The 26,996-nt window shown below is 56.7% G+C and overlaps 1 protein-coding gene across 8 annotated transcripts; it reads right to left on the bottom strand.

Moving 5' to 3' along the window:
* Positions 1-1,917: 1,917 nt before the first annotated feature.
* On the bottom strand, positions 1,918-26,996 carry CSNK1E (casein kinase 1 epsilon). Of its 8 annotated transcripts, XM_065943788.1 has the most exons (12): positions 26,731-26,989; positions 23,178-23,262; positions 13,219-13,329; positions 12,939-13,087; positions 11,286-11,514; positions 10,527-10,697; positions 9,295-9,443; positions 6,074-6,134; positions 5,116-5,308; positions 4,866-5,005; positions 4,230-4,295; positions 1,918-3,146 (listed from the first exon to the last, which is right to left on the bottom strand). In XM_065943788.1, exons 2-11 carry the CDS (start codon positions 23,251-23,253, stop codon positions 4,279-4,281), a joined length of 1,296 nt encoding a protein of 431 aa, XP_065799860.1. In that variant the 5' UTR covers positions 23,254-23,262; positions 26,731-26,989; the 3' UTR covers positions 1,918-3,146; positions 4,230-4,278. The 8 variants fall into 8 exon arrangements, with proteins under 8 accessions (XP_065799860.1, XP_065799867.1, XP_065799885.1 ...); XM_065943795.1 differs by lacking the exon at positions 6,074-6,134 and having other exon boundaries at positions 26,731-26,985; XM_065943813.1 differs by lacking the exons at positions 1,918-3,146; positions 4,230-4,295; positions 4,866-5,005; positions 5,116-5,308; positions 6,074-6,134 and adding exons at positions 6,904-8,537; positions 8,639-8,742 and having other exon boundaries at positions 26,731-26,990.

A 26,996-nucleotide genomic window follows, 5' to 3' on the forward strand; every position in this document is an offset into this window, starting at 1 on the left:
AATTGCACTCATCTCACAAGCTAGCAAAGTAATGCTCAAAATTCTCCAAGCTAGGCTTTAACAGTACATGAACCAAGAACTTCCAGATGTCCAAGCTGGATTTAGAAAACTCAGAAGAACCAGACATCAAATTGCCAACATCCGCTGGATCATCAAAAAAGCAAGAGTTTCAGAAAAACATCTACTTCTGCTTTATTGACTATGCCAAAGCCTTTACCTGTGTGGATCACAACAAACTGTGGAAAATTCTTCAAGAGATGGGATTACCAGACCACCGTACGTGCCTCCTGAGAAATCTGTATGCAGGTCAAGAAGCAACAGTTAGAACTGGACATGGAACAACAGACTGGCTCCAAATCGGGAAAGGAGTACATCAAGGCTGTATATTGTCACCCTGCCTGTTTAACATATATGCAGAGTACATCATGAGAAATGCCAGGCTGGATGAAGCACAAGCTGGAACCAAGATTGCTGGGAGAAATACCAATAACCTCAGATATGCAGATGACACCACCCTCATGGCAGACAGCGAAGAGAAACTAAAGAGCCTCTTGATGAGAGGAGTGAAAAAGTTGGCTTAAAACTGAACATTCAGAAAACTAACATCATGGCGTCCTGTCCCATCACTTCATGGTAAATAGATGGGGAAACAATGGAAACGGTGACAGATTTTATTTTGGGGGGGTTCCAAAATCACTGCAGATGGTTAACCGTAGCCATGAAATTAAAAGACGCTTGCTTCTTGGAAGAAAAGCTATGACCAACCTAGACAGCATATTGAAAAGCAGAGACATCACTTTGCCAACAAAGGTCCATGTAGTCAAAGCTATGGTTTTTCCTGTAGTCATGTATGGATGTCAGAGTTGGACTATAAAGAAAGCTGAGTGCCGAAGAATTTATGGTTTTGAACTGTGGTATTGGAGAAGACTCTTGAGAGTCCCTTGGACTGCAAGGAGATCCAACCAGTCCATCCTAAAGGAAATCAGTCCCAAATATTCATTGGAAGGACTGATGCTGAAGCTGAGGCTCCAATACTTTGGCCACCTGATGTGAAGAACTGACTCTCTGGAAAAGACCCTGATGCTGGGAAAGGCTGAAGGCACAATGAAAAGGGGACGATAAAGGATGAGATGGTTGGATGGCATCACTGACTCAATGGACATGAGTTCGAGCAAGCTCCGGGAGTTGGTGATGGACAGGGAAGGCTGGCGTGCTGCAGTCCATGGGATTGCAAAGAGTTGGACACGACTGAGCGACTGAACTGACTTGACCGGCTGTGTCGGGGCTTAGTTGCAGTACGCAGGATCTTTCACGCAGTGCATGAACTCTCAAGTTGTGGCATACAGGATCCAGAGCACATGGGTTTCAGTATTTTCGGCTCCGTGGCATGCGGGATCATAGTTCCCTAGCCAGGGATTGATCCCGTGTCCCCTGCATTGCCAGGCGGATTTTATTTATTCACGTATTGGCTGTGCTGGGTTTTCACTGCTGCTCAGGCTTTTCCCTCGTAGGGTTCTCATCGCCGTGGCTTCTCTTGCTGCAGTGCACGGGCTCTATAGGTGTGCAGGCTTCAGGAGTGGCAGCCCTGGGCTCTAGAGCACAGGCCCAATAACTGCGGCTCCCAGGTTAAAGTCGCTCCTCTGGTATGTGAGATCTTACCGGAACCAGGGGTCAAACCTGTGCTTCATGCATTGGCAGGCTGACTCTTGATCACTAAGCCACCACGGAAGCCCATGCAAGGCAGAGTCTAACCACTGCACCACCAGGAACATCCCTGTTGTGTTGATTTTGAAGCAAAGGGTTGAAAGCCCCGAGGAGGTAGCGAGCACTGCTCGAGTGCCCCCAGCCACACCCGGTTTGCCAGGTCTGCTGGGGAGAAGCCCCCAGAGCAAAGAGGTGGACCAAGGGCTTCCCAGGTCACTTTATCCTTTTCTACTTTATTACTTCAAATTAACAACCACAATAAAGCTCAAAAAAGTCCAATATTTACACAGGAAAAAAGTACAAAATTCCCCCCAAAGTTCTTCGGTATTTTTTTTTTCAGTTTTTTAAATTACAAAGTAATAAAAAGCTTTGCTCTTTAATTAAAAAAAAGAAGAAAGAATAAAAGGGGAAACGGAGGTAAATAAATTAGGAAATACACACACGGAAAAAAAAAAAACAAAAATAAAGTAAAAAAGGGTTAACTAGGTGGGATGGATAAATCCAGTGCCCAGCCCTGAACCCCAGGCTCCTCCTGACAGAGACAGAACGCTGGGAAGGGGGAACCCAGGTGAGCGTCAGAACCAGGGAATTAATTCTTAACCCAGGAGCCAGATGCTTTCTGGAAGTAGTCTCCACGGATTCTGCCCCAACACCAAAAAAGCGGGACCACGGGCCGAGGACAGTCGCAGGAGTCGGTGGTGCCAAGGACCGTCTGTGCCCTTCTTGAGGGACATGGAGGTCACCACCCACCCCCATGTCCTTGTCAGGGGCGTAAGAAAAGTCGGCCTGGCAGGCGGGCGGGACACCTGCTGTCCTGGGAGACAGAGGTCAGATACATACACACGCCCACAAGGACTCTCGGCCCCGCCGCCTCACCACCCCACTCCTCCAGGTCTCTGTGGGGAGGCAGAGAAGGGACCCTTACGCTCACGGAGGCACTGGCGAACACCCAACACAGAAAGTTGGTGACCTTCATCTCAGGGGGTGGTGGGGCCTGCACTGGTCTCCTAAGGCCCCCAGGCTCACGGACACCCAGCAGGACCTGCCTCTGACCAGCCGATCCATTCCCCCAGCGCCTCGGGCCACCTCCCGAGGGCCCGTGAGAACCCGCTGCAGCTCCAGTGCGGGAATGTCTCTCCCGGCCAAGTCAGGCGGTGGCTGGGCGGGGCCGTGGCATCCGGTGAGTGTAGCCTGGTATCAGGAGCCTCTGGCAGCCTGAAGGTTGTGGGCGGCGGGGAACGTGAAGGGACAGGATTCTCTGTGCCGAGGGTATCCCATCTTCTTGCCATCGGCAAATAAAAAAAATTAAAAAAAAAAAAAATCGAAACAATCCATCGTTGGTTTTGTGCTGGGTTTTTTTCTTTTTGTTCTTTTGAGTGGTTTCTTTTCCCCATCTTTTTGTTGTTGTTGTTGTTGTTTTTAAAGAAAATACAGTGAAGACACTAGCAAGGGGGAGAGAGAAGACAGATCAGGTGGGCATCCGCCCCGGTCACCCATCCACCAGCCGCCTTCTGCTCCGGTCTCCCCGGCCCCAAGGCTCTGTGCTTAGTCGCTCAGTCGTGTCCGACTGTCTGCGACCCATGGACTGGAGCCCACCAGGCTCCTCCGTCCGTGGGGATTCTCCAGGCAAGACACTGGGGTGGGTAGCCATGCCCTCCTCCAGAGGATCTTCCCAACCCAGGGATCGAACCCCAGGTCTCCTGCACTGCAGGCGGGATTCTTTACCATCTGAGTCACAGTAGGTGCTCCATTTTCACAGAAAAGACACAGGATCACTTTCTCTTCTCTTTTTTGGTGAACCCCCCAGCTACACAAACACCCCACCCTGCCATGAACGGGGCTGGTTCCTGGGCGTGAGGCTGACAAAGGTGAACCCCGAATGCTGGCCCAGAGCTACCTGTGGAATACATGTCCACAAAGCTGGTCATACGCAGCTGATGTGAGGTCAAGCCCGTCAGCTGCTACCAGCCACGTGCATATTCCCCAGGGAGCTCAGGCTACCCCTCCCCAACACACACACACACACCCCCAAATTAGTCCCTGCCACATCCACCTTCCAGATGGGGCCCCAGAGAGCTGAGCTCTAACACCCCGCCTCAAAGCCTCATGCAACCACAGGTCCCATCAAGGCTCATACTGACCAGAGGGCGCCCCCCACTCCTCCCGCCACGGGGGCTGGGGAGGTCACCAAGGGCTTTCTCAGAGAACAGGTAAACTCCTGACTTCAAAGCTCTACACTAAGTGGTTTGCATGAATGAAGCGTAACAGCCCAGAGGCTGAGACCCGGGCTAGAGCCCTGGGGAAGGTCACAGGGTGGGCCCTCGCGTTCCGTCCCTGCTACCAACTTCCCAGAACAGTTAGGGCAGCGTGGGGATGGAAGGCCGGCCCCATACAAACGGGGCTTTCCGGCAGAAATTAGCTGGTGTGTGCTGGGCCTGCTCAGAGCACAACCATGGGTTCCTCTGGGGGCCGTGGGGGTCCAGACCTGGCTGGGCTGTGACTACAGTAGACGTCGACTCACTCACCTAAGCAAATACTGGTCCGATGGGGGCTCCTCCTCACTTTCCGAGGTGGTCAAATGGCACGCTTGTCTGGGAGGAAGGGAGGCAGAAGGATGGGAGGGGCTGAGCTGCTGGCAGGATAACTGCGCGAGTCTCTCCCCACTGCAGTGTTCTACCCCACCAAGCCCCTCGCGCAAGGAAAGGAGTGGGTGTGTGATCTCAAGCACCCCAGATGTTCGCATTTTGTAGACAAGCACATGGCCCCGGGAGGCCCAGCAGCTGCTCAAGGCCATGGGCTTCCCAGCTCTCGATCTGTCCTGCTGGGGTGCCGCCACCACCTCTGGAGGCCCAGAGCGGCTCCCCCTCCCACCTCTGCTGGACCCCTTCCCGGGCGGACCCCAGATCCTCCCTTCCCCACTTTCCTAGTCCACACACAGCCCCTACGTGGGGGCCACCCGATGGGGTCCGACCACCCCTCCATCCTGTGCTGACTAGGGATGGCGGGGGCGTGCTGAAGGCAGGGACCACAAGCCCCTCCGCTGTGAGCTCCCTGCCACCCACCCGGCCTGGGCCCCCTGCCAGAGGGCTGGGTCCCGACTCCCACTGCCTTGCTGGGGAAGCAGTGAGGCCCAGAAGGGGCTGGGGGCAAGGGCAGCTCACCTGTGAGGCTGAAATCCGGGAGACCTCTTGCCGCCCAGTGAGGTCGGAGGATGAGACGTTGGCAGGCGCGCCCCTGTGTAGCCTCATGCTCACCTTCCTCTCTCTGTCGACCCGTGAGATCGCTCTGGGAGAAGTATTGCCTGGAAGGCGAGGCGGGTGTGGAGGGGCGGGGGGAGAGGGAAGCTGCCCTCAGCACCCAGGGCCCTGGCTGCCCTGCGCCCCCAGCCCACTGCCCAAAGTGCACACTCACCAGCTTGCTGGATGCGGGAGGCAGGGGTGGAAGCCACAGGCTCGGCTGCACTGCGGAGTCGGTTGGCGGTGGCCCCCGTGGGCGGGCCAGGGGGCAGGGCCCGGGTCGCCGACCCCCGGAGCTGCCCCATCCTCTCCTCTCGCTCGTGTTCTCGCCGCTCCCGGTCCACGTCCTCGGGGTTTCGGGCTGCACCCTGCAGACATGAGACGAGAACCCTGGTCAGCCCTGCAGGGTTGGGGAGCTCCGGGGTCCGGTACTCCATCGGGGTCAGAGCAGGGGAGGCAGGCCAGGGGCGGGGGGTGTCTCAGAAACCCTCTGGTCCCACCACCTCCCCACAAAGCAGGCAGCCTGAGAGACCCGGAGATGCCCCCTGATCACACCGCACAGAGAAAAAACAAAGCCACAAGACTGCCCAGGAGGAAGCTCGACCTGGGGAGCAGAGGGAGGTCACTCTGTCCTGGTCTCGTGGGGCCTAGAGTCAGAGCTGGGAGGACTGATGCCCCAGGATGGCCAACGGACCTAGGTCCCCCGCCGCCCCCATGTACAGAGGGCCCTTGGCTCCTTGACGCTTCCAAACACAGCAGGGCAGGTGCTCAGAGGCAGAGAAAAAAGTTACAAAGCAAGCTGAAGGTGGGGCCAGGACTCAAACCAGGCCTCTCAGGGTCCAGTTAGGGGGATTTTTTCAAAGGGCTGTTCTTCCCCTGGACCTGGCAATGGTTTCATAACTAAGAGGCCCAAGGGACCCACACAGATGCTGCCTTGCTTGGGATGGGAGCTGGAGAAGGCATGGGCTAGATGCCCCATGGAAGAAAGAGGCCCAGCGGGTAGACAGGGGCGGAAGAGGTGTGTGAGCCCCTGGGGGGCTCTGCCCTCTAGCCACTGCCACCCCCAGTGCAGGAGGAAAGGAGAAAGGCCCAGAGAGAGGAGCGCGGCATGGGGGCGGCAGCGGCCGCGTTACCTAGTTGGTCCTGGGGTCGTCCACAGGGAAGGGCGGGGGGCTGGCATGAGGGGGGCCGCATCTGTGGAGGAGAGAGCTGCAGGCTGAGTGGGGGGGAGGGGCGGCCTGCTCATGGGTCACAGGCTCCTATAACCCTGCCTCTCCCAGAGAACCGGCAGAGAAGCCCTGACTGTCCTTCGGAGATGAGATGGGGGCTGGCTTTGGACTTAAAAGCAACTCCAGGAGTTTGTGCCTGGGGGATCAGAGGATCCTTGGATCCTACAGGAAGAACCAGGGCCCAGAGAGGCCTCAGGAGGCCTAGGGCCGCATAACTCAGGGCAGAGCTGGGCTATGTCCCAGTCTTGCTTCATTCTCCGTGCTCCCAAAGGACTCAGTGGAACATCCTAGAAATGTACGTTCTCCGCCCTCCCACCTTCAAGCCTGTCCAGGCAGGCTGGGAAGCACCAGGGCGTCACTGCCTGACCCCTGGTCCTCACCCCAGACTCCCACCCACTCGGTTAACAGATGGGGGGAGAGAACGACTGAGCCAGAAGCAGGGCCAAACCTGTGACAAGTGCTGCCATGCCCGCTCATTAAACATCCCTCAGGGAGGGGGAGCATCCACCCTGCAAGGCAGGTCCAAACTCACTCTCTGGTGGGGGGACACTGAGGCTCAGGGAAGTCAAGTGACTCCCCCAGAGGTGCCCAGCCCAGGGGCTGTGGCTGAGCAGAGGGCTGGAGCCCTCGCCCTCCGCAGGCTTGGGCCCACAGTAGCCCAGTGGCAGAAGGAGCTGAGTCACTCAGCTCGTTTTCACCCAACCCAAGTGATGCCTCAAGAAACGCACACCAGGGAGGTCTCTCAGCTTTTATTTGCTCACGAGAAGACACAAAAGGTCAGCGTCCAAGTCACACCAGCCTTCCCCTGTGTCGTGCAGACCCCTGTCCTTGGCAGTGTCGAGTTTCCACCTGGCCGGCTGGTTGGACTTCAGAATACAGTGGCTCTGAGCAGCATCCCAGGTTCCAGGTATCCGGGGACTTCGGAGCCCTGATGCTGAACGATACGGCGTGGCCCCTCCAAGGAGGGAAGTTCTCAGTCAAGGACAGGATCCTTCCCATGGAAGAGTCTGCAGCCCTCGGTGCCCAGCATGGCGTCTGGTCTGCTGGTAGGTGCTGGTGAAGGCTTCTTGCAGGCAGGGCAGGAGGGGTGAAGTGGGAGGAGCTTGGTCTAGAGGTGAAAACGTGGGAGGTCCCCAGGGCGTGTCCACAGATACTTCTGCCAGGGGCAGCTGGAGGCGGTCAAGCTCACCATAGCGGGGACGGGGTCAAAGGTGCCCAGTTATCCAGTCCGATGGCCCTCAAGTCAGAGATTGGTGCGGAAGGTTGGCACCTCTGTCCAGCTTTTGGCTCCAGGGCCTGCCTCAACAGGAACTCCAGGAAGGGATTAGGGTGCCAGCAATGGGTGGAGAGAGTGCTCCTGGCCTGGTTTGAGGCGAGATCTTGTGGGCTGGATGGTCCCATGAGAGGCTCTGTGAGGAGCCTTCTCGAAATGCAGGTGCCCCTGGACTTTCTGCAATGATGGATGTGTTCATATCCACCTTGACTGGTGTGGCAGCCACTAGCTGGCCACCTGTGGCTCCTGAAAACTTTAAATATGGCAAACGCAACAGAAGAAGTATGTTTTCAGCTTTAATTAACTTTAATGAAAAATCAGCCACATGTAGCCAGTGGCTACCACATTGGCAGGCACAGGTCCAGATTTTGCAAAATCCATTCTTGGAGCTGTACCGAGAGGAAGGGCCAAACTCGGCCCCGAACTCACGAATGCCTCTCTACACGGATGAGAGGGTGTGTACAGCACCCTACACAGCACCCTGGGGCGAGAGCTGTGCTCCCAGCCAGATCTGTGGTGATGGGTGCCACTGCCCATCTCCCACCCCTGGGGTCCTCCAGCCTGTAGGACACTTTCATCCTCCGCCCAACGTCTGCCTTGCTTCTTAGGCCGCTGTCTGAGAGTCAGAGAGAGCGCCGATCAGAGACCAAGCGCCGATCCCAGGGTCCTGAGCATCTGGCAGGAGGGTGCCCGCCAAGAAAAGAGGCAGTCAGGAGGACACGCGGTCTAGGAAGGGGCATTTAATGAGTTCAGGTTCAATACAGAGGCTGCCGGCGGAGTCTGGCCAAGGCTGTTCCTGGGGTCCACTGCCACCAGGCCCTCCCGGGCAAGGAACATCGGATCTCCTTCAGGCTCTGTTCACCAGGCAGCTGATTCGTCCCCAAGAATCTCAGAGCAGGGCCCTCTCCAGTGTACCCCCACCACGTCAAGGGATGTCTCCTCAGGCCTGGCCCCGATGGGCTTGGGCACACCTGGTGATGTCAGAACTGGGGCCCTGCAGTCCAGACCACAGGCCAGTAGTTTTGGGGGGGCAGCTCCTCCACCTCCTCCACGGGCCTATGTGGAGGGCCCTGGGTGCCCAGGGGCGCCGGGCACCTGGAAGGGACAGAGAGAGCACAGCGGAGGCTCAGCCTCTTGGGCTCCCCCACCCCGCCAGACGGCAAGTCTCGGAGAAGTCAGAGCCTGGAGGCGCTTACCAGTACATGGGTGGGTTCTCCGGCCCGACACAAGGACAGGGGCGGGGGCTGGGCAGTGCAACAGCTTCGCTGTCGCGGGGCTGAGCCTGGCTCGAGGAAGCCCCCTTCTCCAGAAGAGACGTGAAACAAGACACAGGATGTCACAGACTCCGGAGGCCCAGGCCCAGCGGACGAACACTTCTCCCCACCCCACCCCCACGACTCTTAAGAGAGAGAGAGAGAAGAGAGGTGCCTAGCAAGACCCAGGGTGCCACAACCAGGAAGAAGGAAGCCACAACGAAGGGATCAAGGCTGGCCAAGGGGAACTCGGCGAAGGCCACCAGCTGGCACGTGCAGGGCACCAAGAGCAAGACGCTGCAGGCCAGGATAAAGACAGTGGGGGGGCCCACCAGTGCCATCCGGGCCCCGCTCACCCAGGCGCCCAGGACGGACGGGAGGCCCAGGCGGGCCCTCTTGGGTCCAGTGGGAGGCGGTGCCCCACCTGGGCCCGGCTGATGGCGGCGGCACAGGCCGTCCGCACGGATGAGGCTGGAGTGGGGGTCACCTGCGCCGTCCAGCTCGTAGCACCTGGCTTCCGGGAGCCCCGCCCACCACAGGGTCACGTTGGCCTTCCCGGTCCAGTCCCCCAAGCCCGCCTCGGCCTTCAGGAGACTCACGAATTTGAGCATGTTCCAGTCGAAGACGTAGTCGTAGGAGAAGCCCTGCCGGTGGAAGAGGTTGCGGAAGAGCTGGCGCAGGTAGGAGTAGTCGGGCTTGTCGTCGAACCGCAGTGAACGGCAGAAGTTGAGGTATGTGGAGAACTCGGCTGGTGCGGGGGGCAGGGGGGACAGAAGGTGCCGTCGTGAGGCCCACGCTCCCCGGGCCCCCCCATGGCGCTGTCCTACCCAGCCCCCGCCCCGGACCTCAGATGGGTCAGGACGATGTCCTCCCTACCCCCAAAACAGTCGAGAACCTGATGGAAATTCTAAGCCACAGGAGAAAAACTTGGGTTTCCTCCTCAACATCAGAGGTGAGAGAGGACCCTTGTGAGACAAGAGAACACACACACACACTAGTTCCTCTCCCGGGGCGTCCAAGGGCCATGTAATTTCCTAAGTGGTGAGGGCGCAAGGAGCATCCTGTCCAGTCCTCAATGGAGGAGACTCCAGGTGGCTCCCGATGGCAGCGGGTCAGCAGAAAGACCAAGCCATGATCAGAAGGTTGGAACTCCCGGGGCCCACCCCTACTAGCTTCCCTAGAAAAGGGAGGGGGTCTGGGAATGGAGTTAATGGTCGCCATGCCGATGGGATGAAGCCTCCATAAATATCACAACAGCATGGGGTCTGGAGGGCTTCCTGATTGGTGACCACGTCCCCAACTCCACTCAAGATAGAAGCTCCTGCACTTGGGACCCTCCCAGACCTCACCCTACGTGTCTCTCTTCAACTGGCTGCTCATCGGTATCCTTTATCACATCCTATCATAAACTGGTGAAATGTCTTTCCCTGACTTGAGTGAGCCAAATTAATCGAGGCCGAAGAGGGAAACCCCAGATTTATAGCCAACTGATCAGGTGGCAACCTGGACTCGTGATTGGCATCTGAAGTGTGGTGGGAACAGTCATGTAGGATTGAGCCCTTAACTGCAGGGTTTGATGCTTCCTCCAGGGAGGTAGTGGCAGAAGTGAGTTAAAATGTAGGACACCCTGGAGTTGTTCCTGACACTCAGCCCTTGCGAGGCGTGCGGGCTGGGGACACGAGCTGAGCCTGAACAACGACAGAGCTATGAGTGACGGATGCTCTGGTGCCGGGCAGTGGTGGCCCAGAACAGGCTCTGTGCAGCCTCGTTGGCCCCTCAGAAGGGGCCTTGGGGACCGCAGGCTAAGCACGTTGCCCCAGGGGCTACTCACAGGGGTAGCCTTTGCAGAGGACCTCGATGGGCGTGGACATCTTCTTCTCGCTGATCCGCTCGTACTTCTGGCGCTTGGTGGCCGCTTTGAGGCCCTGCCAGGGCAGGGAGCCCAGGTTGAAGTACATGAGAACGTAGCCCAGACTCTCCAGGTCGTCTCGACGGCTTTGCTCTGCAGAATCAAGGACAAGGTGAGGGGCAGGGTCCACCCGGGCTCCTGGCTGACGGACCCCCTTTCTCCAGGGGTCCTTGGTTAAGGTGAACACCCCACCTGTGCACTCAGCACGGGCCCACCCCCACCCCCACATGCTGGCTTGCTACGCTATTACCCCTCCTACAGGGCAGGGGCCTGAGGCTGGGCTTTGCTCACCCAACCTAGGCCTAGTTCTCCAGCTCAGGCTCTCATCCATTTAGCCACTATGCACTAGGCACCCCGGGGCCTCCCTGCCCAGCCCACCCTGCAGATAAGGCACAAGCAGAGGCATCAGCCAGGCTGGGTCAGACCCGGCTTTAACACTTGCTAAGCAGCATGGCCTAAAGTGCCCGTGTCACACGGTGAGCCTGCAGTTCCCACCCGGCAAAAATGGGGACACGTCCTCGCCCACCAAGGCTGCTGTGGGGATGACTGAGGCATGAGATTAAGAGTGCTTTTTGGGAAGGAGAAGACCTGCCTGTGTGACCAACCCAGGCTGCAGAAGGAAGCCAAGGTCCTGGCGGGCAGCCCACAGGTACCCTCTGCTTCCAGGCCTTGCACACTCACCGATGCCCAGGTGGGTGTTGATGGAGGCGTAGCGGGCAGTGCCAGTCAAGTTCTTGTTTTCCCGGTAGGGGATGTGCTGGTGGGTGCGGGCGTCCCGGTACTTCTTGGCCAGGCCGAAGTCAATGATGTACACCAAGTTGCCCTTCTTCCCCAGCCCCATGAGGAAGTTGTCGGGCTTGACGTCCCGGTGGATGAAGTTCTTGGAGTGGATGTACTCAATGCGGCTGATCTGGGGGAGGGGAGAGCAAGTCACTCAGCAAGTGCTGAGGCGGGGGGGCAGGCTTTGCCAGATGCTCGGAGCCAGGCCTGGAGTGGGGGCTGGGGCCCTACAAATGGAAAACACACCCCTGGAAGGAGACCCCTGTCACAAGCAGGGGAGCAATATCAGTCTGCAACCACCACGTATGATGATTTCAAAGGGGCAGGTCAGGGAAGGCTTCCTGGAGGAAGTGACAGTAGAGAGAAACTCTGATGGAGGGATTCATCAGGTTCATTGTGATGCAGGAAAGTGATAGGCAAAATCTAGAAAGGAAGCCCAGAAAGGCATTCAGGCCTCGTCTGCCTGGCTCTATACCCTCAGGGTACAGAAGAGGCCCTCAAGGAACCAGAGAGGCATTTCGGAGGTTGTTCTGCCAACCAGACTTGGGGGAACAGGAGTACGTGGAACCCTAAACTTGGTGGGCAGGGGTGACAGAGATGAAGTGCACAGGCAGGAATTAATCTCTGGCTTCTGGAGGATACCAAAGTCAGGGAGACACAGAGGACCTTCCTTTCAATAATGTGTTAGAAACACATGTTCATTGCTTCTCGGCCTTTTGGCTAAGATCAAGTGTAGAAACACATGTTAATAAATACGCACACAATCTGTCTTCTGGCAGGTTGGCCCCCTCCCTGGGCCTCAAGCTTCTGAATATTTCCTAAACTCAAAAAACCTAGACTTCTTTGAGTTTCATGTCCTGTGAGAATCTGACAACCTTCTCTGCGCACACACATTTAGCCTAAAATTGCAGGATGTCTGCGGACTTTCTGCAGGGCAGACACAGACCCTGGGGAACACGATCTCCATGTACCATTCCAGGGCCAGGATTTTTGGTTTTTTTTTTTTTTTGCTGTGCCATGCAGTATGTGGATCTTTGTTCCCTGACCAGGGATCGAACATGCACCACCTGCGTTGGAAGCAAAGTCTTTAACTCTAGACCAGGAAAGTCCCCCAGGGCCAGGATCCTGTGCTTTACTTTTTAAAAATTTTTTTCTCCCCTGAATTTATAAAAGGATTGAGGACGCAAGCAACGCTCGTCCATGGGCATGGCACTGGGTGGTATCCCAGATGACTCCACGAAGGGGAGCCACTCCTGAGGACAAGGCCCAGCAGCTCACCTATGGCCGCTGCATGGGAACAGGCCCGAGGTCTGGGTGACCACAGGCTTTACAGTCACCCGAGGGCGGCGTCCCAGGCCTTCCGCGGGAGCCCAGCTGAGCAGGTCTGGAGTGGAAACTGGCAGTCTATGTTTTAATATCTCCTCCCCCAGCCATGGCTGATGGTCAAGGTCCCCTGGTCCTGGTCCCACGTCGCTATCACGGCTTCCTGCTCCAGCATCCTCCGGCTGGGTACCCAGTGCCCCCTGGCCCGATGGAGGAGGTGGGGGGACTCACCATCTGGTCGGCCAGGAGCAGCACAGTCTTGAGGCTGAACTTGCGGGAGCAGAAGTTGAAGAGGTCCTCGAGGCTGGGCCCCAGCAGCTCCATGACCATCACGTTGTAGTCCCCCTCGGCCCCGCACCACTTGATGGATGGGATCCCCACTGCGGGGAGGCGGGGCAGTCAGGCACCGTCACTCCCCAGCCCACCAGTCCCCGGGCCCCTCCCCGTGTGAGTGCCCAAGGCACAGGCGCGGAGCTCCCACCCCCACGCCCACCGCCCCCCCGGCCCTCACCTCCCCCCTGCATCATCTTGTAGAATTTGCTCTCGATGTGCAGCTGGGGGTGCTTCGTCTTCACACACTCCAGCTTGATGGCAACTTCTTCACCAGAGGCGATATTGGCACCTGCGGGGACAGGGGGACCCAGGCCACACTCAGCTGGTCAGGCAGCCCCAGGCCAAGACCACTCCGGGCCTGCCCGAGCAGCTCAGTGTCCCTTGGGAAGCGGCTGAAAGGTGGCGGAGGCCCCAGGCTGTATCCACGGGAAGCAGAGGAACTGAGGGGCACAGAGCAGGCCCCTGACCCAGTCTGGGCAGGAAGGGAGAACCAGAGCTGCAGCACATGCTGGGGGAAGGAGGGGAAGGCTGTGGGCCATGCAGAGAATCAGAGGCTGGGGCAGCAGGCGGCCGGATGTGAGGGGTCAGGGCAGGGCCAAAAACGTTCCCAGACCACTCAGGGGAGTGTGTCCCGCAGAGAGGAGCCACTGAGGACTCCCGAGCTGGAGAGAGGCGCAGTCAGTGGGGTATGGAGCCGAGGAAGACAGCAGGCAGAGGGGCAGGGCTGTCTCAAGAAAGATCCCAATCCAAGCTGCACCAGGCCTCCATTTCCCCAGCTACAGTCACGGGTAGGCTGAGCTAGAAGGTTGGGGGCTAAGCTGAGAGGCCGTTTCCTGCTGGGAGTCAAGGGGGTCTATAGCTGCCATCACTAAACGGTGTGATCTCAGCACAGAGACAACACAGAAAGTCCGGAGCGGGAGACAGCCGCTGGAAGAAGGGGGGCAGGATAAAGCCAGGACCTCAACCCAGGGACACCCGAGATGGGGCTCCACCACAAACGTGCCTGGAACAGCCGGCAATCTGAGGAAAGACAACACAGCTCATGCCACACACCACAAGCCCCGAGTGGAGCAGATGATCACACGGCGGGCAAAGATCGGAGTGTAAGTTGGCTCAACCACTTTGGAAGCCAGGTTGGTCTCTGTCTGGTAAAGCTGAACACACACAGATCCTCGGTCAAACCAGGCCACTCCCAAGGGTACACCCTTCAGAAACGTGAGCGCTGGGAGGCCAAGCAAGGACCTTTGCGCAGCAGCAAAGGACCACAACATCCAGCCCCAGAAGATGGCCAAAAGGTGGGGCAGGTGCCCAGGGACGCCCCACGCAGGGGGAGACAGGCACGACGGCTATGCGGTGGCTCTCTGCACCCGAACCCTCTCTGAGCAGAGAGCAAGGTGTAGCACTGCTTACAAAGGCCAGAAGGGGGAGACACCCGAGAGTCCATCAGCGCAGGCGTGGAGAGCCACCCTGCCTGTCCCTAAAAATGAACCGGGCACTGACACAGGCTGCGACATTGACAAACCTCACACATACAGTGTGCAGTGGACAAGCCACACTCCAGAGGGCAGATACTGTCTGATTCCATTATATGAAATGCCCAGAACAGGAGAACCCATGCAGATAAAGACTAGACTGGTGGCTGCCAGGGGCTGGGCACAGGGGGAAGTAGGACAGGCTACGGGGCAGGCTACCCCACTAAACAGGTGCAGGGTTTTCTTCTGGGTGATGAAAATGTTTTGGAACTAGATAGGGATGGTGGTCACACACACTGGGATTGTACTAGTGAATCAGTGAAGTTGCTCAGTAGTGTCCGACTCTGCCATCCCACGGACTGTAGCCTACCAGGCTCCTTCATCTATGGAATTTTCCAGGCAAGAGTACCAGAGTGGGTTGCCATTTCCTTCTTCAAGGGATCTTCCCGACCCAGGGATTGAACCCAGGTCTGCACTGCAGGCAGACACTTCACTGTCTGAGCCACCAGGGAAGCCCCTGGCATTGTACTAGAGGCCACTAAATGGTACACTTCTTAAATGGTTAATTGTAGTCATGTGAATTTCACCTCAATTTCAGGGGGAAAAAAAAAAGAGGAAGGAAGAGACAGAAAGATGAAAGCACAGTTCTGATTGTTTCAATTTCAAAAGGTTCCACGCTGAATTATGTATAGTTTAGGGATATAAATGTGATAAAACTCCTCAATAAAAGGGTATAACTTAAAATTTAAGATTCAGACAGTCACCTCTGTGTGGGGGAAGCAGAGGGTGGGATGGGGTGGAATACTAGGGGTTTTCAGGGTGACAGAGCTGTCTTCCTCCAACTAGTGGTGAGAAGAGTGCCTTAAACGGTGCACATGTTTTATACATTTAATTTAAAAAATAAAACAATGAGATGTTACAAGAAGAGAGCATTGCTTTTAATTTGGGGGTAAGCAAGGTTTCCCAAAGAAAGGCAATGCAAAAGAATGTTCAAACTACAGCACAATTGCACTCATCTCACAAAGGAGCAAAGTAATGCTCAATATTCTCCAAGCCAGGCTTTAACAGTACGTGAACCAAGAACTTCTAGAAGTACAAGCTGGATTTAGAAAAGTCATAGGAACCAGAGATCAACTGCCAACATCCTTGGATCATCGAAAATTTTTTGCAAGAGAGTTTCAGAAGAAACATCTACTTCTGCTTTATTGACTATGCCAAAGCCTTTGACTGTGTGGATCACAACAAACTGTGGGAAATTCTTCAAGAGATGGGAATACCAGACCACCTGACCTGCCTCCTGAGAAATCTGTATGCAGGTCAAGAAGCAACAGTTAAAACTGTACATGGAACAACAGAGTGGTTCCAAATTGGGAAAGGAGTACGTCAAGGCTGTATATTGTCACTCTACTTATTTAACTTATATGCAGAGTACATCACGAGAAATGCCGTGCTGGTTGAAGCACAAGCTGAAATCAAGATTACCGGGAGAAATATCAATAACCTCAGATATGCAGATGACATGACCCTTACCACAGAAAGTGAAGAAAAACTAAAGAGCCTCTTTATGAAAGTGAAAAGGGAGAGTGAAAAAGTTGGGTTAAAACTCAACATTCAGAAAACTAAGATCAAAAAAAAAAAGAAAAGAAAAGAAAACTAAGATCATGGCATCTGATCCCATCACTTCATGGCAAATAGATGGGGAAACAATGGTTGGGCTCCAAAATCACTTCTGATGGTAACTGCAACCATGAAATTAAGATATTTGCTCCTTGGAAGAAGTTATGACTAACCTGACAGCATATTAAAAAGCAGAGACATCACTTTGCCAACAAAGGTCCATCTAGTCAAAGCTATGGTTTTTCCAGTGGTCACATATGGATGTGAGGGTTGGACTATAAAGAAAGCTGAGTGCCAAAGAATTGATGCTTTTAAACTGTGGTGTAAACTGTGGTGTTGGAGAAGACTCTTGAGAGTTCCTTGGACTGCAAGGAGATCCAACCAGTCCATCCTAAAGGAAATCAGTTCTGAATATTCATTGGAAGGACTTATGCCGAAGCTGAAACTCCAATACTTTGGCCACCTGATGGGAAGAGCTGACTCATTTGAAAAGACCCTGATGATGGGAAAGACTGAAAGCAGGAGGAGAAGGGGACGACAGAGGATGAGATGGCTGGATGGCATCACCGACTGTATGGACATGAGTTTGAGTACGCTCTGGGAGTTGGTGATGGGCAGGGAAGCCTGGTGTGCTGCAGTCCATGGGGTCGCAAAGAGTTGGATACAACTGAGCAACTGAACTGAACTGAAAGGTTTTTTATCCCTGACTTAGAATCCAGAAGCCATAAAAAAAAAAAAAAAAGTCTCCCTCCCCTCCAAAAGCGGAATTCCTTCCCCATGGCAAAAACACCAGAAACAAAGTCCAAAGACTGACAGTACATACTCATAACTTTTATCAAGGGCAAATAACTAATATCACACTAATATACACTGAGCACCTACAAATCCGTAGGAAAGAGACCAATGACTCCCCAGGAAACAGGCTGAGGAGTCAAACACACACTTTACAGAAGTGATGTGAAGTCGCTCAGTCGTGTCCGGCTCTTTGCGACCCCCTGGACTGTAGCCCACCAGGTTCCTCCGTCGATGGGATTCTCCAGGCAAGAATACTGGAGTGGGTGCCATTTCCTTCTCCAGAGGATCTTCCCTGGAGATCCCGACCCAGGGATCGAACTCAGGTCTCCCACATTGCAGGCAGACGCTTTAACCTCTGAGCCACCAGGGAAGCCTAATATACACTGAGCACCTACAAATCAGTAGGAAAGAGACCAACGACTCCACAGGAAACAGGCTGAAGGAGTGAAACACACACTTCACGGAGACAGAAAGAAATTATTGGTATAAAATGGCTTACTCATGAAAAGAGCCGACCTCCCGTAAGAGAAAATCTAAGTTAATATTATCCTGAAAGACCAAGTCTCTGTAAGCTGGCCTGCGTCGTCTGTGGGCAGGGGGCTCCCCTCCCCAGCAGGCAGGCCCCGTATAAACGGGGGAAGCTGGGCTGCAGGGCCGCCTGGCTCCCTCCAGCTTCCACTTGGGGGAGTTTACTCAACAGGCACACACAGGGCAAAACAGGCCTGGATGAGGCTGTGGGCTGTAGGCTGTTTGCAACAGTAAAAGCTTGGAAACAACCCAAATGTCCAGCTCGGGGCCTGGTTAAATAAAGAAAGGCCCATCCATAAAGCGGAACACAATGGAGAAAGAATGAGGAAGCTCTCTCGGTGCAGAAGTGGAAAGATCTCAAAGATACAGGAAGTGAAAAGGCAAGTACAGAACAGTATGTATTCTATGCTGGAGGACACAATATGTATCTGTGTTTCCTTGTATCTACATAAAGAAACACTGAAAAGAAACATGAGAAATCCACAAGGCTGCAGGGCAGGAGAGGGAAAGGACATTTCTCTGATACTAAGTTATACGTTGCCCTTTTTTTTTTCAAACCCTTTGTTAAAATTCACAGAGTGTTTTTTTTGTACATTCACAAGGTTATGCAACCAAAACCACAATCAATTTTAGAATACTTTCACCATCCTCAAAACACCCTATTCTCTTAGTAGTCACTCCCCACCTCCCCCAGCACCCCCCGTAATCTAGGCATCCACCCCCACAGAGCCACTATCTGTCTCTATGAATATGCCTACTCCTGCCACTTCATACAAACGGAATCATACAATGTGCGATCTTTCGTAACCGGCTTCTTTCACTTAGCATGCTTTTGTATTCTGGACTTCGGTTGTGTGTATTTTCATTTCTGAATCACATAAAATTAAAATTAAAAGAAAATAAAGCAGATCCCCAAATTCAGTGCCCAATGGGAGAAAAGAAAGCGCTTTGCAGACTCTAAGGTGCTTCTGAAACATCAACACTCATTACTGGGGAAAGCCTTGCATGTTTCCGGGGGGACAGTGAGGATGCGGGCAGCGGGGGGCTGGGGCCCACTGCAGTCCACCAGCCTAGCGGTGGCAGGAAAGGCTGCGAGGGCTCCTGCGGTGTGGCGAGGACCGGGCCAGAGGGGTCACAGCACGTGCAAAGGCCCGACGGGAGCGGGCTGCAGTGAGCTCTGGGTGGTTCTGGTGCAGCTGGTGCTCGAGGGGGCTGAAGCAGACAGCTGAAGAGGCGAGGGCGGAGGAGATGGGAAGGGTCTCAGGTGCCACAGTCCTAGGCATCTGCCTGAGCCTCTGGGCACCAGGCCTGGCTGCCTTGTTACAGGGCCCTGCGATTCCGTGATGGGGCCATCCTGCGCACTTCAGGGTGTTCTCCAGCCTCCCCAACTCTGCCCACCCTGAGCGGACAACCAAACCTGCCTCCAGGCCTTGCCAAATGTCCCCTGTGTGACAAAATCTGGCAGTCCCACCCCTTGTTGGGACCACTGGTGTATCCGGAAGGACAGGAGAGAACTTGAAGTCAGGGTGCGGGGGGGAGGAATCTGCACGGAGGCTGCTGCAACTGTCCAGACGACGGTGGCCCCGTGCAGGCAGGGGCCAGGGACCAGGTGACGCAGGGCCTTCAGCACTTACGATTCAGCAGACTGTGCAGAGAGCAGAGGTGTAGGGGGAATGCCCCTCCCCGAGGTGGGGGAGGGGTGGTGAAGGGGAGGGGTCTTCGGGCCCATGAGCTCTTACACACCACCCTGCAAGGACTACTGCTTGTATCTCTACTCGATGTGTGTGGAAACTGAGACACCAAAGACGAGCAGCGACCTAAGCTGTCAGGCAAAGGCGTCTGACTCCTACTGCTGCCAAGCTGCCTCCGGGTCCCACCAGCTCCACCAGATCCCCGCAATGCCCCTGAACTCTTACCAGGAAGTCCCAGGTCCACTCTCAGACCTCCCTTACTTCTCATAGCTGCGGACCTGAGGCTCAGACAGGTTAAGTAACTGGCCTGAGGTCACACAGAACCGGCTGGGGCAGAGCCAGAATCTGAAACTTCATCTCTGGAGCTGCTGCTTTTTTCTCAATTTCAATTCCCTAGCATCTCATTCATCACTCAACAGACACACACTGAGCCCTGAGCCGGCCCCACCTTGGAGGAGCTCAGCTCACCTTCTGTGGCAATGACAATGGATAATTTGGACTAGGTACAAAGCGCCAGGCGAGGGCAGCAGAGGTGGCCCCTCGGTTGGATACAGCAGTTCTGCGGGGGAGCGGGGATGAGACAGCCTGGAAAACAAATTTGGACACGGAGAAGGGCTCGGCCCAGCTAGCCCTTGAGGGTCTGGGACCCTGGCAAGTTCTAGGTGGGGAGGGGGATGACCAACCTCATGTGGGGGCTCCCTCAGACACCGGCACAATCAGGGACCTGGCTGGATGGAAGATGGGGCTGAAGCACCCCCCACAATCACCCACTAGGGCGCACCATCCCCTCCCCATTTAGAACTGAGGCCCAGAGACTAAGGAGAGGTCTAGAGAGTTCCTGAGGGCAGCCGGTCAGCAGCTGGTAGAGTAGGTGGCATAAGCTTGGCCACCTCCAGACCCCACACAGCCAAGGTGAGGCCCTAGCAAAGAAGGCCACCCCTGCCGGCCAGCCCCTTGCAATGCCAAGGGCGAGGGAGGAGGAGCCTGAAGAGGACTGCTACAGGCCAGGAAGCCACATCCACGAATGTGCTTGCCCTCGGCCGATCCTGGAAAGCAGGGCCTGGAGGCCGCGCCCAGCCCCACCTGCGGAGGCCATCTGGAGTCAGGCCCTGGCGCCAGCACCAGCAACGAGAATGCGGCCAGAGCTCTGAACAAAGGGAGCCAGCGAGGCCAGCCGGGCAGGCCCTACAATCCCTGCCACCCCCATGCCAGCGAGAGGGGCCCCGGAAGGAGCTGGCAGGACACTGCACCAGGCCAGGGTCCCCGTGGCCTGCGCACTGGTGAAGGCAGGACAGTCAGTGGAGAACTGGCTCCCGGCCCCCCGCCCAGGCCCAGGAGGACCCAGCTCCTCTGACAGCAGCAAACCCTAGCCAAGGCTGAAGGCTGGGGGACACCACAGGAAAGCACACTGCTGGGCCGAGCGCGTGCGGAGGGTCTGTGCGCCGCGGTCTCATTGCTTCTCACCACCCTGGGGTCCCACGACCCCACCCTGCAGATGGAGAAGCCAAGGCTGGCAGAGGTCATCCCTTGTCCAAGGGCACACAGCGAGGAAAAGAAAGGCCAGTACCCAGAGCCCGGTAGAATTTACTCCAAAGTAAATTGGGGGAGTGAACTCGGACCTAGATTTTAAAATGAACTAGATGATTACTGGGAATGAAGGTTTCCTTTGGTGGCTCAGATGGTAAGGAATCTGCCTCCGATGTGGGGGACCCAGGTTTGGTCCCTGGGTTGGGAAGATCCTCTAGAGAAGGAAATGGCAACCCACTTTAGTATTCTTGCCTGAAAATCCCATGGACAGAGGGGCCTGGTGGGCTACAGTCTATGGGGTCGCAGAGAGCCAGACATGACTGAGTGAGTCACACACACAGATGATTACTGGATAAACAGAAGTCCTGTCCCAGGGAGGACCAGGAACACTGGCTTTCTGAATGACCTTGGGTTGCCCTCTATTTCGGGGCCTCAGTTTCCCTTCTGCAAAACAGAAGGCCTGGGGTTCAGTGTTGTCTAGAAGCAGGTGTGCACCTGCCAAAAGTTGCCTTAAACCATCGGCTCCAGGCTTCAGTCCTGAGCCTGAAGCTGCCACGATAAGAGGATCCTTTATATCCACCCCAATTTCACAAACAGGAAGGTGATGGGGTACTCCCTCTTTCACAGATGAGAATGCTGGGGCTCAGAGAGAGAAAATGACTTATCCCAGGTTACAAAGCCCATGAGAAATAGACGGGGGACCTGAACTTGCCCCCCACCTCCCAACTTTCTTCTCCCCTGCCACGAAGGAGGCCACTTCACAGGCCTCTGCATGTCACAGCCCCCATTTCCTCATTCCTTCCTTTCAGAGGCTTTCACTGAACCCCCACGTGCTGAGCCCTGGGGCAAAAGTATGGATGCAAGCCAGCGCCCCTCCCCCACCCCCACTGGAGACCTTCCCATCGGCCTGCACTGTCCCCTCCCCCTGCCCTGGGCTCTGCGGTGCTTCCAGGAGGGTGGTCTACTAGGTGTCTGACCACAGCGTGCACGCCTGGCTGGCACTTGCCAGCCTACAAGACGCTCTCCCCTATGGAAGACTTCCCCTGGAAGTCCTTGGTCAGCCAGGCAGCAGCATCACACAAACCTGCTGCATCGCACAAACCTCACCGACCGCACCAAGCCAGGTCTGCCGGCTCCCTCCCACGTCCCGTCCTCTACATTCTCACTCCTTGGAGGGCTGTGGGTAGAAAGTCTGCCTTTTCTAGTTTTTTTTTTTTTTTTTCCTTTTCTTTTTTGGCCACACCACTTGGCCCACAGGATCTTAGTGCCCTGAGCAGGGATCGAAACTGCACCCGATAATGAAGCACAGAATCCTGACCCCTGGACCGCTAGGGAATGCCTTGTCTTTTCTAGTTTTGGAGAGAAGTCCTGGTGGCCAACGTGACCATTCCACCCTGTCTCGATCTATAAAGCGGGGACAGCTCGTCATTGTCCCCAGAGGCGGCTGTGAGCAGAGACCACATTCGCACAGGGCTCCCAACACAAGTACTTCCCGAAGAACGTGGGCATACATGTCTCCCCCGACCTTGATGGGGGAGCAGTGGCACTGAGAAGCCCTCACACCCCAAGAGGGCAGGGACCCAGACCACTGGCTAAGAGAAACCCTCTGAGGTCTGAAGCAACAAGCCAGGCACAATGACCTGCCGGCTTCCTCCGCTCAGGACAGAACTGACCAACGACTCTTTTTCCAGGAGGGAAACAGAGGCACAGATGCTGCCAAGAGCACCGGGACAGTGACGGGAAAAAGCCCGGGGGGCTGCAACCTCGCTCTAACAACTCCCACTCCCGATCGACCAACACAGCCTCTCTCTGGACCAACAACTGCCAAGGAAGGGTTGCACCTCCTGACTTCGTGCCCCCCCCACCCCCGGCCCTGATCCAGGGCTGCTGAGAAAGTGGCATTCTCTGGGGTCAAGGACAGGGGTGAGATGTCAGTGATTTACTCAACAACAGGAGACCACGCTCAGCCTTTCAACAGGAAGCACATCCGGGGAGAGAGGTTCTAAAAGTTACGACCACCACCCCTGCCCCCACGGTTAGTGGGGAGCCTGCATCATTCCAAAGTCTTCCTGGGCTGAATTCCAGACCACAGGGCGGGGGCGGGCCTAATGGGGGAAGCAACAGTGGCCTCGGCCACTTCTGTCCACCAGCATCCTTCTTCCCAGGAGACAAGACAGGGGTGCTAACCCAGCCTGGGCTTTCCCACGCCCAGCTGGAAACCCAGATCATCTGCAGCTAGAAACGCAGAGTTAAAAATACCTCCTGCAGCCGGGACGGCAGCACTGACATCCCAGACGCCCACCCTCCTGCCCTGACTGAGTCCCTCGGCCTGCCTTACCCCCAGCCTGCGGCTTCCCTCCCCACCTGGGATGGTTCTGGGACAAAACAACCAAAACACGGAGTCACGCTCGAGCTTCAGAGCATGAAATCTTGGCATCTTTCCTCCGAGCCCCCAGGGCTGTCCCAGGGGCTTCAGACCCCACTGAGCTGGAGCCAGAAACACTCACCTAGGTAGATGTCTCCGAAGGACCCGCTCCCGATCTTCCGGCCCAGGCGGTACTTGTTCCCCACACGTAGCTCCATGGTTCACTCCTGTGGAGGGAAGCAGAAACACAGGGTCAGAGAGGAGGGGAGCTGGGAAGGGGGTGAGCCCCCAGACCCCACCCCTCCCCCACCAAAAAGGTCCCGCAAAGCCACAAGAAAAAAACTCGGGACACTGCAATCTCCCTCCGGCTGGCCTGGAAGGGATTTGGCCTCATTTTGCCTGAAGGGCAACCATGTGTCAGGTAGCCCAACAGCCTCCACAGGTGGTGAGGCTATCGGAACAGGTGTCAGGGTAACCAGTCAGAAGAAGGGGGTTGGAGACAGGGTGTAGGAGGAAAAAGCAAAGCAAGCAGTTCCTCGGGGGACATGCATTTGGGGACCCTCCAGTAGGAGCCTCTCAGGGCAGGCTAGTCACAATGGGCAAAGACCCTGAAAAGAAAATCAAGGACAGAGGTGGTGATGCAGAGGGCAGATGGAGAAGCTGATCACCTTGGGGCTGCTGCCATGGCAACCACCAGCTAATTCCACCCTCCAGGGACAGGAGGAAAGAGTGAATGGAGGGTCCCCAAAGGAGTTCCGCAGCCCCCTTAGGACTTGGAAATGATGGGGTCCCAATGGCCCCATTCCCACCCCAGGCTTCCACCACCAAGAACCAAAGGCCAGGTCTCCACAACCTGCACGGGTCTTCCCCGAGGTAGACTCTGCAAGTTTGCACTGGGCCCCGCAAAGAGAGATCTCCCCAACTCAGGGGGAAGGTCGGAAAGGGGCCCCCAGAACATCCAGCTTCCGGTCTTCTCCCTCTCTCAACCTCGCAACACCAAGAACTGCAATAGGACTCTCTGCACGGCCTTCTATGGATAAACAGACAGTTTCGGACTGACTTTCTTCAAGACTTGGAGGGTCTCCTAAGAAGGCCCTGCAGAGCAACCAAGGGGACCAAAGCCAAGTTTTGAGGTGCCCGTCAGCTTCTCCGGGATGAGAGGAGATCTGGGGGGAAAGTGCCGATCTGAGCACTTCCCTCCCTGCTGTGCCCCACCCTGGGTGTCCAAGCTCTCTCAAGCTCTCTGAACTGGCAGGGACCACCCTGGGAGGGACCCCTCTGCTCTGGCCTGGGGCAAAGATCTGGGCACATTCGAGGTTCTGGCCAGCAGGGGAGGAAACTCCAAGGCTGGAAGGTGAGGCCTTGCTCTGGGGGGCCTATGAAATAAGGAGAGGGTTGTGGGGGAGTCCACTAAGATCACAGAGTGTCTACAAGACAGCCAGTGTAGACAACTAGGAAGACGGGCCACTCTCTACCGACAGGGAACTCAGGCCCAGGGAGGTCACGCCGCCTGCCCACCTGCCCTCCAGCAGCAAGTCTCCTCCCCTAAGGCTCAGACAGGGCTCCTGCTGCCCTACCTGGCAGCCTCCCACCCACCCGCTCATGCCAGGGCCAGGGGGCCGCGCAGGAAGGGGGGAAAACAGCACAGAGTCTCGGCCCCTTCCCCACACCAAGGACGACCAGGAAAGCCAGACCCACCTGGGAGGCGAGGTGGGAGGAGAGCTTTCTTCCACGAGGTCGTGGTCAGTCTCTGCCCACCGGGGTGGAGTCGAGGAGCCGACAGCTCCTGCCCGGGAGAGACGTCCACCCCAGCGCCAGTTCCCAGGGAGCCGCCGCTAGCCCTTCAGCAGTGGTCACAAGGAAGGAGCCTCCACCCCGCGCCGGCCAAACTCCGGGCTCTCCACCAAGGGCCTCTGCCCACACGCCCCGGCCAGTCTCAGCGGAGGTGCCAGGGCGGCCAGGAGAACCCACTCCACATTTGCGGGAAACTCACCCGCCACACACCTCACACACACACCATCCTGTGTGGACACTTCAAAGGAAGAAAGAAACGCAGACGTGTACCGGGAGCCCCGCTGGGGGGAGGGCACGGGGCGGGGGATGGGGGCGGGGGGGAACGCGGGTGTGTACACACACAAACACCGCCACCCCCCCCCCAACCCCCCGGTCCGTTTTCCGCCAACGCCAATTCAGAGACCACACATGGCAGCCGGGGAAGCCGCAGGTTCAGAAAGGAACATAAATACACCCGCATCCTATATTACATAAATACCCACGCCGGGTTATATAAATACCCATGCCCTCCCGTCTGGGTGTCTTACATAAATACACTGCACATGACCCCCAGCCCCTCCCCACTCACCCGGCTGTCGGCAGAGAAGGGGAGAAGAGGGGGTGCAGACCACTAGCCCACAGGCAACCCACCCCCTACCCCCACCCTGGGCTGCTCCTACACCCCAGGGGCCAGCGCCCCAAGGAGAGCCTAGACTGTCCCAGCGCTGTCCTCCCAAAAGCCTCCCAGAGAGGAGAAAGACTTGAGGCGGGAATGAGAGAGGCTTTCCAGTTCTCTGCTGCTTCTTTTTGGGGGGAAGGGGGGGCGGCGCTGGAATAAATGAAGGGGATAAAAAAGGCGGACGTGAAGATTCCAGAGTTTCAACTGGTTAAGAAAAATGAGACAAACTACCAAACTGAATGGCACATGGGCAGTTTTCTTACTCCCTGCCCACCTCCCTCCCTGGATCATTAAAATAAAAATTGGAGGGACATCCCAGCCAGCCAGCCAAAGAAGCCCCAGACACAGGCGTTTATTGAACGGGTGCAACTTAAGACACTGGGGATCCCCTGGCCCTGTCCCCAAATCCTTCTCCTGAGGAAGGCTGATCCAAGAATATATGCAAGAAAACTAAGAGAAAAAGTTGGGGAGGGGGCTCACCCCACTTTGAGTTTGGTGTGAAGAGCTTGGGAATCCGCTCTCTAAAGACACCCAGGCACAAACATAGTTTTCTCTTCCACGGGGACTTGCAAAACATGGATTTCTCACAGGCAGAAATGGGAGAATCCGATCTGATAAATAACCCCCACCCCTTTCTTTCTCTCCACAAAGGAAAACAAGAGTCGGTGGCTGGGTGACCAGACACCCCATCACCCCAGGGTCCCCAAGCGCCCCCATCCAACACGCGGGAGCAGCCCTGCTGACCCCCAGGTCTGGAGCACCCGAGCCAGGAGCGGAGGAGTGGGGGGCGCTGCTGATGGGCTGGTGAAGCCTAACGAAGCCCAGGGTTTGGCCGAGAATCCCGAATCAACAGAATCGGGTGTCCCCGGCACCCCAGTCCCGGACCGCCCCCCCCCATCCCCGTCAGCGTCCTCAAATCGCAGCCAGGGGTGGCCGCCTCGGCTGGCCGGGGCCTTGAAGGGTCCAGCTGGGAAGAGAGAGACGAGCCGGACTGGGGGTGGGGGGGCTCCCTGGGGCAAGCCTGCAAAATAGTCACCCTCCTCTCCTCCTCGTCCCCAGCCGCGCCTTTGTCCTCGCCGGGCCGAGCGGGCGGCGCCCGGGCAGCCCCCCCATACCCGAGTGCGAACGCGCGTGTGTCCGCCCTCTCCCCCCTCCCTCTCGCGCAAAAACAAAGAGGCGGAGGGAGCCCCGTTTCCCCCCAGGTTTGCGCCCCTCCGCCGGCCCGCGGCCCCCCAATATTTACCCCGCCGGGAAGGCGCCGGTGCCGGGCCGCTGCTCGGGGGGCTGCCGCAGGCGGGGGCGACCCGCCGGGGCGGATGCCGGAGGATTTGCAGAGCCGCCCGCCGCGCCAGCCTCTCCCGGCCCAGCCGCCGCCGCCGCCGCGCCGCCGCGCCCCGCTCCGCTCGCCCCGGCCGGGTTCAGGATCTGGCTCTCAACGCCGCCGCCGCAGCCGCCACCTCCCTCCTCCGGGCCCTCCTGCCCGACCGCCCCCGCCGCCGGCTCGCGCGC

Source organism: Muntiacus reevesi, chromosome 1 (assembly GCF_963930625.1).
Source record: "Muntiacus reevesi chromosome 1, mMunRee1.1, whole genome shotgun sequence".
Taxonomy (NCBI): Eukaryota; Metazoa; Chordata; class Mammalia; order Artiodactyla; family Cervidae; genus Muntiacus; species Muntiacus reevesi.

Excerpts from the sequence above, each read along its gene's own strand:
- CSNK1E (XM_065943777.1), bottom strand. The coding sequence starts at position 23,253 with ATGGAGCTACGTGTGGGGAACAAGTACCGCCTGGGCCGGAAGATCGGG. Across the intron at positions 13,330-23,177 it reads CTTCGGAGACATCTACCTAG|GTGCCAATATCGCCTCTGGT; the intron begins GTGAGTGTTTCT and ends CTGTCCCCGCAG. Across the intron at positions 10,698-11,285 it reads CAACACCCACCTGGGCATCG|AGCAAAGCCGTCGAGACGAC; the intron begins GTGAGTGTGCAA and ends TTGATTCTGCAG.